The following is a 14,486-nucleotide window of genomic DNA, read 5'->3' on the forward strand; positions in this document are numbered from 1 at the left end:
CGCTCAGGCTAGTACAAAGACAGCCACATTAAAGACAAAATACAACCTTTTTCATGGGTGTTTGGCATGTTTAATAAAAAGTAATTAATGGTGTTTAACTCCTTTAATTAAAAGTGTGTATATTACTCTTTTTTCAGAGTGGTTTTTTTTTTTTTTTGGTTGTGCATTTGGGTGTAGAAATACATCACTGGGCCACCAGGACTTTCCAATCAGGGCAGAAATACCAGCTTGCTTGCGTTAAACACCAGCAGCTGCCATGTACAGTATACAGCAATCTGCCAGCACCACGGCACAGGTCTGTGTTGGACGAGGCATTAAAACCTAAGGGTCCCACGACTTTAAAATGTACTGCGCATGGTGCAGGGAGTCTGACCTTGCACCATGCGCAGCTGTGATCTGGACAAAGAATACAGACCGCTACATGAACCATGGATCCGGGCTTACAGAGTGTCTTGTCAGCTTTCTGGCAGTAAAACAACAGCAAATTAAAAGAAATCTCAGCAAATGCAACTATATCACGCACACGAACCTGCTTTAATCTTGGGTACAAGGGTTACTGCACTGGACTGCAACTTCTAGAGGCCTGGGTTTCAATCCAGTTTAGGTCACAAGCGTTTAGGGTTTACCAGTCTCAGCAGTTTACAAGTCATGTCGTGCATTTATGGCACAAATGTTATTCAGAAGAAGAAACGCAGTAAGAAACTCCTGCCTAGGAGACACTACTGGTGGCTCTACCTAAGGTGCCAAATCCTGCTGCTATTTGGCACAACACCTGTGGAAGAAATTGTATGTACTGTGATCAATTACATTTCAAATCTTTAAAGACTTAGATGCTGTGATGTTAATTGAGTTTGTCGTCCCCTTCCTTCCTTCAACCCTTAACATTCTCTAGATCTGCTTCAAAGGACAAGATATTAGTAACAGAAGCTCGTTAAGATTTGCATTAGGGAATAGTTGAGATTACTTGCTGTGCTGACCTGCCAGTCTGGTCTAAACAAACTAAGCTGATTCTTATCTGTTAAGAATGTCTGTCTGAAAGCCACAATTTTCTTAAGAAGTGCGACACCTGGTGGATGCATGCAAACCAGAAGTAAAAACGTTTAATTAATGCAACGTAACGCTTTGCTAAGATTAAAAATACAAACAATTATACTTTGATGAAGAATTGAAACAAGATAATACTTTAACTGAACTCATGATATTGTGTGCGTTTGAAAACAACAACTGCACACCTTAGAACCATTTAAACATTGAATGAGTTTATCTACAAGTGTGAAGTAACTCTGGATTAAAACTTAATACTGAAGGCAATTGAAACTGCTTCCTAACTGAAACACAAAAGCAGTCTTCGTTCCAACACAACAGACGTGGCTTACAAAAATATTTGTAGAAATGTTTTATTCCTGCTTGTGTCTATACTTATAATTCTGGTACCATGATTTCTAACTTCTATCTTCTTACTTTCATGAGTCTTAATAAACTTAAGTTTTATGTGTTCAGTTTTTTTTTTGCCTGTTATGAGCACTAAAGTATGATTGATTTGAGATGCTTAAACCTATATATATTTTTAGTGTTAGGTTATTGACGTAGTTATTTGACTGGTTAATCTCTCGATATTGAAACTGAAAAGCATATTTTTATAACTTAGCCTCATATTTCTATTTCTCTAGTCCTTTTGATATGTTTGAAAACATTGAATAATTTATGAATATACTTTTTTATATTTAAATATTACGGTAATCACATAATGGAGACATCGCCCTATATCTATTAAGAAATTAATATTAACTAATGTTTGTATATTACCAATTTATTGAGTGGGGGTGGGTGGGATGGTGTCCTAGGATACTGAGGTATTAATGTTAAATATTATATCTTCATAAATATGCACTACACACCAGTACACACTACCAGTGCGAGGGAATCGCATCACAAAATATTAAACATGTTTAAACTTTGCGAGCTGACTGAAATCGATCGGCCGACCCTGTGGAATCACATCTCAAAGTACAATATCAAAAATGTCTTCCAACAGTCTAAAACTCTCTGGTTCTGTTTGGTTTAACCCACAATTCCCTAAATCATGTGAGAAGTGGGTTTGCAGTGGTGTCAGTCTGTGAAGAGTTTTCTAAAATGCAGAATGTTGTTGCTGCACTACTTTAATGCACATTTTCATGCAGCCCATTTTTCTGATCACACAGGTTAGGCCAGATCTTTTCAACCTTTAGTGTGTCCGGACCCCTAGAGACAAAACAGCAGAAGTTGCAGATTTCAAGTTAACTGCAATATTTAATAAGTAACTTGTAATCTGCAGCTTTTTAGGAGCTGAGAACAATTAAAAAGGTCTAATTAAGCAAATTATTAGTTCAATTAAGGGTCTAGTTATGTAATTGAGAGCTCATTTGGAATGAAAACCAGCAGACAAAGGGGGTCCCACTGAAGTAGAGCCTGATACAGAACGGGTTGTCCGTTGAAAACAAGTAGGCCGAGCACTTTCATGTAAATATTTTTTTGTTTTTTTTTAATTAATCATACATCCAGTATTGACAGAAGTGCAAGGTCCAGAAAAGTTTAAATAATGATTTGGAAATCCCAGTTCCCGAAAATACACCCCCGCCACCCCCTCCCCCCTTAATACCAACATAAAAGCAGCCGCCTGTGAGCTTGCGCTACTCGGGTCGAGAGGAGCAGGAAGGGAACATGAGCAAATCTGCGGTACTTCTGGTGCTGGTGGCATTAACTGTGAATGTCAACGGTGAGTCTTCTATAAAATGATATTACTGTCTTATGCATTATCAATGACATTTCTAAATGGGAGCTACAAAAGGGAACAGGACGACATATGTTAAAGGTTTGCACCAGTTTTGTGCTTTATGTTTGTTTTTGAAGAATTTGAAGGCAGGAAGCTAAAACCAAGTTCAAGTCCAATCGTGTGTGCGTGTGCGTGTGTGAAAACTACACATGCTTCAACAGGTTGCTGGTGAAAGCATGTCAACTACGCCAAATGCACAGTGTTATCAAAAGGAAAATTAAAAACTGTAAAATTACCATGGTAAACTTTGATATATGGATATTCATCTGTCTGTCTGTCTATCTTGGTAAAATACAGTATGATCCCAGATGAATGTAGATCCCTTTCTTTTTAGGAGAATGTGACTATCCTCCATATTATGACCATACCATACTGAGAGAAGAATATCAAGCCCATTCACCATCTGAGTTTATAGAGGGATTTAAAGTTGCTTACTACTGTCAGAGTGGGTATGTGAGGACAGCTGGATCTGCATCAATTACTTGTATCAATAAGATGTGGTCAGCATTGACCTTGAAGTGTGAACGTAAGTACATGGGGTTAGGGATATATGTTACTTTCACACATTTCCGGTAAAGCGCGTACTTGATAATTATTTGGATAATGTTTAGTGACTTACAGTGATGAGGGATTACTGTCACATAAATGTATTGGTTATATTGTTGATTATGACAGTTAGTGATGACAGTGGGTAGTCTTTTAACTCTGTATTAATCCTGCTGGCGTTTCCCCATTGTGTGGTTCATTGAAACACTTTATTAATATAGATAAATACAATAAACAGGCTGTAAAAAGATATAATAAAACAAGTTGAACTAGTTAATGAATTACTGCATTGTGCATTCTAGGAAAGTCCTGTGGCTTTCCCGGGGAGATTCTGAATGGAAACTTCCATTCTGGTGGAGGACACCTCTTTGGAGATGAGGTTTACGCTGAATGCAATGAGGGGTGAGTTTGAGGAATATATTTACAAAAGGCTCTGAAGCAGTGCTGTGCGTTCTCAATCTCACTCTCCCTGCAGCACTGTGTTCTCAAACTCACTCTCCTTGCAGCACTGTGTTCTCAATCTCACTCTCCTTGCAGCACTGTGTTCTCAATCTCACTCTCCCTGCAACACTGTGTTCTCAAACTCACTCTCCTTGCAGCAGTGTGTTCTCAATCTCACTCTCCTTGCAGCACTGTGTTCTCAATCTCACTCTCCTTGCAGCACTGTGTTCTCAACTTCACTCTCCTTGCAGCGCTGTTTTCTCAATCTCACTCTCCTTGCAGCACTGTGTTCTCAATCTCACTCTCCTTGCAGCAGTGCGTTCTCAATCCCACTCTCCTTGCAGCGCTGTTTTCTCAATCTCACTCTCCTTGCAGCGCTGTTTTCTCAATCTCACTCTCCTTGCAGCACTGTGTTCTCAATCTCACTCTCCTTGCAGCAGTGTGTTCTCAACCTCACTCTTCCTGCAGCACTGTGCCATATACAAGACAGCCCTTTAAGAGCGAAAGTATTGTTCTGATACCAAGCAGTTGTACAGGAATGAGTGATCTGTCACCTCTGCCTTCAAAAAGCACTAACCAAGGTTCCCAGTGTTTTTCCCAGCTTGGCACTGGCAACATTATCACTGGTGCCCATTTTTCTTGTGTTGATGATATTTCAGTTCTTTGCTGGTTGTGTACTCTTTAATTCTTGATCGTTGGATTGAAACAGTTTCTTCCTGGTCACTTATCACTTCCTGGGCGGTATGTCACATGATGTATCACCAGAAGTACCAGGAAACAGCATCAAGCAGGCGTCTTTGAAAAATCTGCATATTTCAAACTGCAGCACATAATAACAGCACATAATCTGTTGGTGGGTAGCATGACTGGGATCAGCAACAGCATTAAACAGACTCGGTATTCATCACACAACCCTTTCGCAGCCCTTTCTAAGCAGGGTTTTGGAGTTTCCTACCCTTGGAGAATTTTTCTGAATAATGTTCTGTCCTGTTTCAGGTACCAGCTCGTTGGGAGGGGCACCAGACGGTGCTATGCAGATGGCTGGGATGGACAAGTCCCTCTATGTGAAAGTAAGAAGGGCAATGGATTTTTGTCATGGAATTCCTCTCGTGATTTTTACAGGATGAAAGCTTTTTGCTCCGGTGCAAAATGTGCTCCCCTTTCTATAACTTCCTCCAGGACCGTGATTGGACACCCCTTAGCTAGAGTGTCCAGTAACCAGGAGCTTTATAGTAATGATTTATGAGTGTGTTTATTTTAGTCTTCCACATCTTTTCTGTGCACTCGGTGTAATAATCCCAAACCGGCCCTTGTTGATGCAGTCTGAAATAAACAGGCACGCTCTTGCAACAACTTGCAACAGTAGGTGGTTATAAGGGAACCTCCCAACGTCCATCTTTATTAGACATTCACACCCCCAGGGTCGTAAATATTATTTCACCGTATCAACCCTGCCATCCCACTATCAACAGAACAGCAACACTGCTTAAGATAAGGGAGTTCAGGGGGAAAACATGTTTTAAATCCCTCTTTCACTCTTTTTTTTATTTTCTAGGTGTGAAGCGCACCTTCTGGAACAGATTTAAAAATGCTGTTAAAGAAACCGTTTCCGAGGTCATCCACTGGTGGAATTGACACGCCTAATAACGCTTTAGAACGGATTACTATTTCACTGATGAAGGTACTTGCCTTCACACTGTTGTATATATACAGTGGACTCCCGTTAATTTGTGTTTCAGTAACTTGTGTTTTTGATCATCCGTGCGGTTTAATACAGTAAATTATCAAAATGCATTAGTGCAGAAATCAGCGTATCTGTGCAGAAGCCAAGTCATCATTTAATTTAATTCAATTCAGTTGAGTACAGTATAGTGCATGGCAACAGACAGCACTGTATTGTAGTTATTGAACAGTGACAAGCGAGCAGAAAGCAGATTTAAGACTCTCTTAGCCTGGCAGTCTGAATATGAAGAGCAGTTACGACAATTAAAGACTCGGAGCAAGATCAGTGACTTTTTAAAGCAGCTCTCTCCGTCTCTGAGCAACGCTGATTATGCACAGTGTATCTTTTGTTGGGACATTATAGTATATTTTATTTGTATTATTGCATTATTGCAAGTTTTCAATTAATAGCTGTAGATTTCCTAAACAGTAAACTCAATTTCGGCTAATCCATGTTTTTCACTAATTCAGGCTCCAGACGGATTAATGTGGGTCTACTGTATATGTATGTATGTATGTATGTATGTATGTACTGTATATAATATTCATACAGTTGTAATCAAAAGTTTACATACCCTAATGGAAATTAGGAATTAGAAATTTGAAATTTGAAATTTCTCGAAAACAAATAATTATTGAAAAACTCTTTTGGAGCAAAGGTTTTGCTTTTGTGGATGAGGAAAAAAGTTACAAGAAATAGATGTCTACAGTTATTTATTTCAGCATTTTTTTTTTGTTTTGCAAAACTCAAAAAATGCTAATTCAAAAGTATTCATATCCTGACAAGGAAAATGAAATTAATAGCTAGTTGAGGCACCTTTAGCAATAATAACCTCTTTTAAACAATTAGGATATTTGTCAATGAGTTTTTGGCATGATTTTTTTTGTGTTTTTGACCATTCATCAAAGCAAAATTGTTCCAGTTCATTCAAATTCCAAGGACTTCTCTTGTGCACAATACCAAAGATTCTCAATCAGATTTAGACCGGGACTTTGACTAGGCCATTCCAGAACCTTCATTTTATTCTTCTTTAACCATTCTGAAGTAGATTTTGATGTGTGCTTTGGATCGTTGTTGTGTTGGAATGTCCAGTTACACTTTAAAAGTTTTGTAGTGGAGGGTTTCAGATGATTGGCCAATATCTATTGGTCTGCTATGGAATCCATTTTATCATGTATTGGAACTAAATTTCCTGTGCCATTAGAGGAAAAACAGCCCCATAGAAGGATATTACCACCTCCATGCTTGACAGTAGGTGTGGTGTTCTTTTCTTTGTACGCCTCACCAGACTTTCTCCATAAGTAATCACTATCACCGTGACCAAATAGCTCGATTTTTGTTCATATCCATCATTCAAATGCTGTTTTGCAAACTTTCAGTGATTGTCCTTGTGACATTTTCCTATGAGTGGCTTTTTCCTTGACCTGCGAACCATTGAGACCTTCATCATGCAATAGTCGACCTATGGTTGAAATGGAAACCCCAGTCCCACTTGCAGCCAATTCACTTTGAATATCTTTGCCAGTCAATCTCTGATTGTTATTAACCTTCCTCACAATTCTTCTACTTGTTCTTGCTGAAAAAACCTTCTTTCTTCCAGACCGAGGGAGCGTTGTGACAGTACCATGAGTCTTGTACTTTTTGATAATAGAAACAATAGTTGAAATTGGGATACTTCAGATGCTTGGAAATCTTGTATCCTTCTCCAGCTTTATGACAATAAATATTTTTTTGCCAAAGGTCTTCAGGTAGCTCTTTACTTTTTCCCATATTGACTTAATGGTAATGACAGCAGTCATCCTATGCCTAACCCTTTTATACTCTCTAAGAATGTTCACCTACAATCCAGCATTTCATAGACTTTTCTAGAATTAGGTTCTGCATTAACATATTGAAATTTCTAGCACCCTGTAGATAGTACTATTATAGCATCAAAGGGTATGAATACTTTTGAATTAGCATTTTTTGAGTTTTGCAAAAGAGATTGCTGAAATAAATAATTGTAGTCATCTATTTCTTGTAACTTTTTTTCCTCATCCACAAAAGCAAAACTTTTGACTACAACTGTATATATATATATATATATATATATATATATATATATATATATATATATATATATTAGTGATGGAGTATATGTTTCGAACCTTAATTTGCAGGCTTTAGGACCCTGGGTTTAGGAACATGCACTCCACCTCAAAAAAGGCTTATTATTAAATTGTAAAATTGAAACTGATAATTGTGGGGGCTTTGAAGGAGGCGTTGTGCTCGAGTGTTGGGGAGAGAGAAGGTGAAAACGAGCCAGTATGGAAGAAAACTATTGAAAGAAAAGGTAACAGACGTGTTTACAGGCCGCCAGAACTTTCAAATCAGGGCATAAATACCAGCTTTCTTGCGTTAAACACCAGCAGCTGCCATGTACAGTATACAGCAATCTGCCAGCACCACGGCACGGGTCTGTGTTGGACGAGACACTAAAACCTAAAGGTCCCACGACTTTAAAATGTACTGCGCGGGTAACAACGTTGGCAACTTGTATGCTATCAAGTTCTGTGATTGCAGGGAGTCTGACCTTGCACCATGCGCAGCTGTGATCTGGACAAAGAATACAGACCGCTACATGAACCATGGATCCGGGCCTACAGAGTGCCTTGTCAGCTTTCTGTCAGTAAAACAACAGCAAGTTAAAAGAAATCTCAGCAAATGCAACTATATCATGCACACGAACCTGCTTTAATCTTGGGTACAAGGGTTACTGCACTGGACTGCAACTTCTAGAGGCCTGGGTTTCAATCCAGTTCAGGTCACAAGCGTTTAGGGTTTACCGGTCTCAGCAGTTTACAAGTCATGTCGTGCATTTATGGCACAAATGTTATTCAGAAGAAGATACGCAGTAAGAAACTCCTGCCTAGGAGACACTACTGGTGGCTCTACCTAAGGTGCCAAATCCTGCTGCTATTTGGCACAACACCTGTGGAAGAGATTGCATGTACTGTGATAAATTACATTTCAAATCTTTAAAGACTTAGATGCTGTGATGTTAATTGAGTTTGTCATCCCCTTCCTTCCTTCAACCCTTAACATTCTCTAGCTCTGCTTCAAAGGACTAGATATTAGTAACAGAAGGTCGTTAAGATTTCCATTAGGGAATAGTTGAGATTACTTGCTGTGCTGACCTGCCAGTCTGGTCTAAACAAACTAAGCTGGTTCTTATGTTAAGAATGTCTGTCTGAAAGCCACAATTTTCTAAAGAAGTGCGCCACCTGGTGGATGCATGCAAACCAGAAGTAAAAACGTTTAATGCAACGTAACGCTTTGCTAAGATTAAAAATACAAACAATTATACTTTGATGAACAATTGAAACAAGATAATACTTTAACTGAACTCATGATATTGTGTGCGTTTGAAAACAACAACTGCACACGTTAGAACCATTTAAACATTGATTGAGTTTATCTACAAGTGTGAAGTAACTCTGGATTAAAACTTAATACTAAAGGCAATTGAAACTGCTTCCTAACTGAAACACAAATGCAGTCTTCGTTCCAACACAACAGACGTGGCTTACAAAAATATTTGTAGAAATGTTTTATTCCTGCTGGTGTCTATACTTATAATTCTGGTACCATGATTTCTAACTTCTATCTTCTTACTTTTGTGAGCCTTAATAAACTCATTTTTTATGTGTTCAGTTTCTTTTTGCCTGTTATGAGCACTAAAGTATGATTGAGTTGAGATGCTTAAACCTATATATATTTTTAGTGTTAGGTTATTGACGTAGTTATTTGACTGGTTAATCTCTCGATATTGAAACTGAAAAGCATATTTTTAGAACTTAGCCTCATATTTCTCTAGTCCTTTTGATATGTTTGAAAACATTGAATAATTTATGAATATCATTTTTATATTTAAATATTACGGTAATCACATAATGGAGACATCGCCCTATATCTATTAAGAAATTAATATTAACAAGGATATTGAGGTATTAATGTTAAATATTATATCTTCATAGATATGCACTACACACCAGTACACACTACCAGTGCGAGGGAATCGCATCACAAAATATTAAACATGTTTAAACTTTGCGAGCTGACTGAAATCGATCGGCCGACCCTGTGGAATCACATCTCAAAGTACAATATCAAAAATGTCTTCCAACAGTCTAAAACTCTCTGGCTCTGTTTGGTTTAACCCACAATTCCCTAAATCATGTGAGAAGTGGGTTTGCAGTGGTGTCAGTCTGTGAAGAGTTTTCTAAAATGCAGAATGTTGTTGCTGCACTACTTTAATGCACATTTTCATGCTGCCCATTTTTCTGATCACACAGGTTAGGCCAGATCTTTTCAACCTTTAGTGTGTCCGGACCCCTAGAGACAAAACAGCAGAAGTTGCAGATTTCAAATTAACTGCAATATTTAATAAGTAACTTGTAATCTGCAGCTTTTTAGGAGCTGAGAACAATTAAAAAGGTCTAATTAAGCAAATTATTGGTTCAATTAAGGGTCTAGTTATGTAATTGAGAGCTCATTTGGAATGAAAACCAGCAGACAAAGGGGGTCCCACTGAAGTAGAGCCTGATACAGAACGGGTTGTCCGTTGAAAACAAGTAGGCCGAGCACTTTCATGTAAATATTTTTTTGTTTTTTTTTAATTAATCATACATCCAGTATTGACAGAAGTGCAAGGTCCAGAAAAGTTTAAATAATGATTTGGAAATCCCAGTTCCCGAAAATACACCCCCGCCACCCCCTCCCCCCTTAATACCAACATAAAAGCAGCCGCCTGTGAGCTTGCGCTACTCGGGTCGAGAGGAGCAGGAAGGGAACATGAGCAAATCTGCGGTACTTCTGGTGCTGGTGGCATTAACTGTGAATGTCAACGGTGAGTCTTCTATATAATGATATTACTGTCTTATGCATTATCAATGACATTTCTAAATGGGAGCTACAAAAGGGAACAGGACGACATATGTTAAAGGTTTGCACCAGTTTTGTGCTTTATGTTTGTTTTTGAAGAATTTGAAGGCAGGAAGCTAAAACCAAGTTCAAGTCCAATCGTGTGTGCGTGTGCGTGTGTGAAAACTACACATGCTTCAACAGGTTGCTGAATGGAAACTTCCATTCTGGTGGAGGACACCTCTTTGGAGATGAGGTTTACGCTGAATGCAATGAGGGGTGAGTTTGAGGAATATATTTACAAAAGGCTCTGAAGCAGTGCTGTGCGTTCTCAATCTCACTCCTTGCAGCGCTGTGTTCTCAATCTCACTCTCCTTGCAGCACTGTGTTCTCAATCTCACTCTCCCTGCAACACTGTGTTCTCAAACTCACTCTCCTTGCAACACTGTGTTCTCAATCTCACTCTCCTTGCAGCACTGTGTTCTCAACTTCACTCTCCTTGCAGCGCTGTTTTCTCAATCTCACTCTCCTTGCAGCATTGTGTTCTCAATCTCACTCTCCTTGCAGCAGTGTGTTCTCAACCTCACTCTTCCTGCAGCACTGTGCCATATACAAGACAGCCCTTTAAGACCGACAGTATTGTTCTGATACCAAGCAGTTGTACAGGAATGAGTGCTCTGTCACCCCTGCCTTCAAAAAGCACTAACCAAGGTTCCCAGTGTTTTTCCCAGCTTGGCACTGGCAACATTATTGCTGGTGCCCGTTTTTCTTGTGTTGATGATATTTCAGTTCTTTGCTGGTTGTGTACTCTTTAATTCTTGATCGTTGGATTGAAACAGTTTCTTCCTGGTCACTTATCACTTCCTGGGCGGTATGTCACATGATGTATCACCAGAAGTACCAGGAAACAGCATCAAGCAGGCGTCTTTGAAAAATCTGCATATTTCAAACTGCAGCACATAATAACAGCACATAATCTGTTGGTGGGTAGCATGACTGGGATCAGCAACAGCATTAAACAGACTCGGTATTCATCACACAACCCTTTCGCAGCCCTTTCTAAGCAGGGTTTTGGAGTTTCCTACCCTTGGAGAATTTTTCTGAATAATGTTCTGTCCTGTTTCAGGTACCAGCTCGTTGAGAGGGGCACCAGACGGTGCTATGCAGATGGCTGGGATGGACAAGTCCCTCTATGTGAAAGTAAGAAGGGCAATGGATTTTTGTCATGGAATTCCTCTCGTGATTTTTACAGGATGAAAGCTTTTTGCTCCGGTGCAAAATGTGCTCCCCTTTCTATAACTTCCAAAAAAAAAAAAAAAAAAAGACCATTTCATTTCTGATTTTTCCCATATCTACATTGTCCCTTGGTCGATTTGCATTTGAGAAAATTTTTTTACAATTGTTTTCAGAAAATGGAGAGCAAATATTGCTTTAAAGCTTTGCAAATCACCCTGTGTGCGTCTTATTTTGTTCCCTTTAGTTGTTAAGTGTCCAGACCCTCCCGAGATTGAAGATGGAGAAATCATGAACCTGCCTTCAGGAAATGTCGTCTACTCCACAGCTATACTGTACAGGTGTAAAAAGGGTGTCTTGATTGGAAACAAGGAACTTGTCTGCACCGCCCAAGGAAACTACAGCAGCAAGCCTCCTCAATGTGAAGGTATTGCCTGTTAATTATTACAGACAATGGGCTACATTCTCAAAGCTATTTACTTGAGAGCATCAGAAAGGAGAAACACACACAACAGAGTTACCAAACCAGCTATACATAACTAAGACTTTTAACTGAGGAAGTTTGAATTAGTCTTAAGTCGTTTCTGATTTGTATTAGAATTTGGATTTCTTCTTTCCGGTAAAAATTGTGCTAATGATGACTTAGCTTTGAGAATCTAGCCCAGTGAATGCACAGAGGAATAAAACAATGCAATTTGCCGTGCACTTGTTTTATACAATCGTTTTACTATTCTCAGAAAGCTTGCTTTTTACAGTAAATTCTGTTTGACCTGTTTTAAATACCTCTCAAGTATTACTATAGCTTATGTCAAAAGTCTGATTTATGATCCTTTTGACCTTATATGTATGAAAATATGAATATATAATGAGGGGGTGTGGATTTATGAATTTATGAATATATAATGAGGGGGTGTGGATTTTATATAGGAGTATGGAATATATATATATATATATATATATATATATATATATATATATATATATATATATCCACTCGGTCACAACAGTTTTTCTTAAAACATTAATAAATAAAAAAAATAAGAATTAAGCTTACCGGGGGGGTTTCAGAGAATCAAGGTGGTTAGGTGTTTGAGCAAAAGGTTGAAATGATCGAGACTACGAGGGGTTTTTGTTTTTTGTTTTTGTTTTAAAAAGGGGCAAGTCTGGGCATGTTTTCAGACCTCATAAAAGGAGGAAAATATTTGTGCAGTTTATTAGAGTGTTACACAAGATGTCTCATACCGGTGTTAGTTCATGCTCTGAGAAAGTGGACCTTGAGGATAGGCAAATGTCTGAACTTATAAAAGCCTTTAAAAAAATGCACATTAGCCCTTCCTCAGAGGCTAAAGAAACCACAGACTGCAAAAAAAAGGTTCAAGAGAGTCCAAGCAAGGGTCCTTTAAGCATCCGTCCCAAGGATCCTCTGTGTACTGTACATACTCCTCTGTGGACTGAACTGAAAATAGACCCCAATGAGAGAGAGGGGGCGGATGTTTTAGGGTAACTCAGAAAATGCCCCCTAAGGGTGGTGCCTCTTGGATCTCTGATAGGCCGTCTCAAAGGATCCCCCATGGGGCCAGAGGTGTCATCACCCCTCATAGGATGACACATGATCTTAGGGAGCATACTAAAGGGCCCCCCACATGTCCCTTTTGATTGAAGGAGTCTGACACCATGTCTTCTGCAAACTTTAGATATTTCTCTGTAATTGCCGTTCTGGAACCTAGCGATCTTGAGATGGATTGGACCACTGAAGAAATGACCCGGTGTGGCAATGTGCCCCGTCCCTGTGTGCATTTGTGTGTATGCGTGCGTGTGTAAATGTTGGTGTATAGATTGGTACACAGGATATAAACGGGTCTGTGTTTCACGTGTATTTAAAAAGTGTAGATTTGTATTTAGGCACGAGGAGAGCACAAATCACTTCACGTGCTGGTTAAATGTAATATGTGAGCACGGGGTTGCACAGAATTAATTCACGTGCTGGGATTCAAGTGAATAATTAATTAGTAATTGAATCCCAGCACAATAGTATATATAGACGCACATTTCTTGCACTCAGGGTGGGTGTTCGGGAGTGGAGAACGGGTGAGAGAGAAGGAGAGTTAAAATCGTAATCATAAATATAGTAAGTGTTTTGTTTGTACTCACCGTGTTCGTCTGTCTGTCCTGCACCGTCTGTTTAGTGTTTAGTCGTTTTGTATGTCTGTTTATTTTGGCTATAGTGCCGTGTCCTGTTTTTGTGCTGTTTTCAACCCTTTTATTTGTTAATAAACGCTGAGTGCAGCCATTGCACTCAGCTCATCATCACCACCGTCTCTGTCTGTGTATTCCTTTTCTGGTCTGACGCCACCCACTCTGGCCGTCTTTGTGACACGTGGTGTCATCGTGGGATAGCCGCGCCTCCAAGCGTCAGACCAGGAGGGGTTTTGTTAAAAAAAAAAAAAAATATATATATATATATATATATATATATATATATATATATATATATATATAATGGCAGAAGACGCCACAAAATGGCGGGACTGGTTCCTGGAGAATGCTGGGCTGGAGGCCCAGGCTCTGCCCATAGTCGTTCGGGCCCTGTGGATGATGGACAGTGAGAGATGGGAGGCCTATCAGCAGGAACACACCCCAAACACCTTGGAGGAAGGTGTGGAGTTTCTCCTCAGCTACCTGGAGGCAACGATAAACGGAACAGCAGCCCAGGTAGCAGGACCACCAGCAGAGGAGTACCTGCTGTCCCCATCTCCACCAGCAGAGGGTGAATGCCTGCTGGTTTTGCCTCCACAGCCCAAGCGGGAGACAGATAAAGAGGTGAAGGAC

At 39.4% G+C, this 14,486-nt stretch overlaps 2 protein-coding genes across 6 annotated transcripts; both read left to right on the plus strand.

Moving 5' to 3' along the window:
* Nucleotides 1–1,872: 1,872 nt before the first annotated feature.
* Nucleotides 1,873–9,210, plus strand: LOC117971109 (complement receptor type 1-like). 5 transcript variants are annotated; one of them, XM_059004352.1, is made up of 6 exons: nucleotides 1,921–2,755; nucleotides 3,147–3,338; nucleotides 3,661–3,760; nucleotides 4,796–4,869; nucleotides 5,355–5,480; nucleotides 7,123–9,210. In XM_059004352.1, exons 1-5 carry the CDS (start codon nucleotides 2,701–2,703, stop codon nucleotides 5,432–5,434), a joined length of 501 nt encoding a protein of 166 aa, XP_058860335.1. In that variant the 5' UTR covers nucleotides 1,921–2,700; the 3' UTR covers nucleotides 5,435–5,480; nucleotides 7,123–9,210. The 5 variants fall into 5 exon arrangements, with proteins under 5 accessions (XP_058860336.1, XP_058860332.1, XP_058860335.1 ...); XM_059004351.1 differs by having other exon boundaries at nucleotides 5,355–5,474; nucleotides 5,879–9,210; XM_059004350.1 differs by having other exon boundaries at nucleotides 5,355–9,210.
* Nucleotides 9,211–10,032: 822 nt separating this feature from the next.
* On the plus strand, nucleotides 10,033–13,967 carry LOC131702143 (complement decay-accelerating factor transmembrane isoform-like). Its single transcript, XM_059004235.1, has 3 exons — nucleotides 10,033–10,410; nucleotides 11,905–12,084; nucleotides 13,352–13,967. Exons 1-3 carry the CDS (start codon nucleotides 10,356–10,358, stop codon nucleotides 13,363–13,365), a joined length of 249 nt encoding a protein of 82 aa, XP_058860218.1. The 5' UTR covers nucleotides 10,033–10,355; the 3' UTR covers nucleotides 13,366–13,967.
* Nucleotides 13,968–14,486: the final 519 nt, after the last annotated feature.

This window comes from Acipenser ruthenus, chromosome 29 (assembly GCF_902713425.1).
Source record: "Acipenser ruthenus chromosome 29, fAciRut3.2 maternal haplotype, whole genome shotgun sequence".
Taxonomy (NCBI): Eukaryota; Metazoa; Chordata; class Actinopteri; order Acipenseriformes; family Acipenseridae; genus Acipenser; species Acipenser ruthenus.

Coding starts and splice junctions, on each gene's coding strand:
- LOC131702143 (XM_059004235.1), top strand. CDS start 10,356: ATGAGCAAATCTGCGGTACTTCTGGTGCTGGTGGCATTAACTGTGAAT. Junction 10,411..11,904: donor ATTAACTGTGAATGTCAACG/GTGAGTCTTCTA, acceptor TGTTCCCTTTAG/TTGTTAAGTGTCCAGACCCT.
- LOC117971109 (XM_059004349.1), top strand. CDS start 2,701: ATGAGCAAATCTGCGGTACTTCTGGTGCTGGTGGCATTAACTGTGAAT. Junction 2,756..3,146: donor ATTAACTGTGAATGTCAACG/GTGAGTCTTCTA, acceptor CTTTCTTTTTAG/GAGAATGTGACTATCCTCCA. Junction 3,339..3,660: donor ATTGACCTTGAAGTGTGAAC/GTAAGTACATGG, acceptor TGTGCATTCTAG/GAAAGTCCTGTGGCTTTCCC.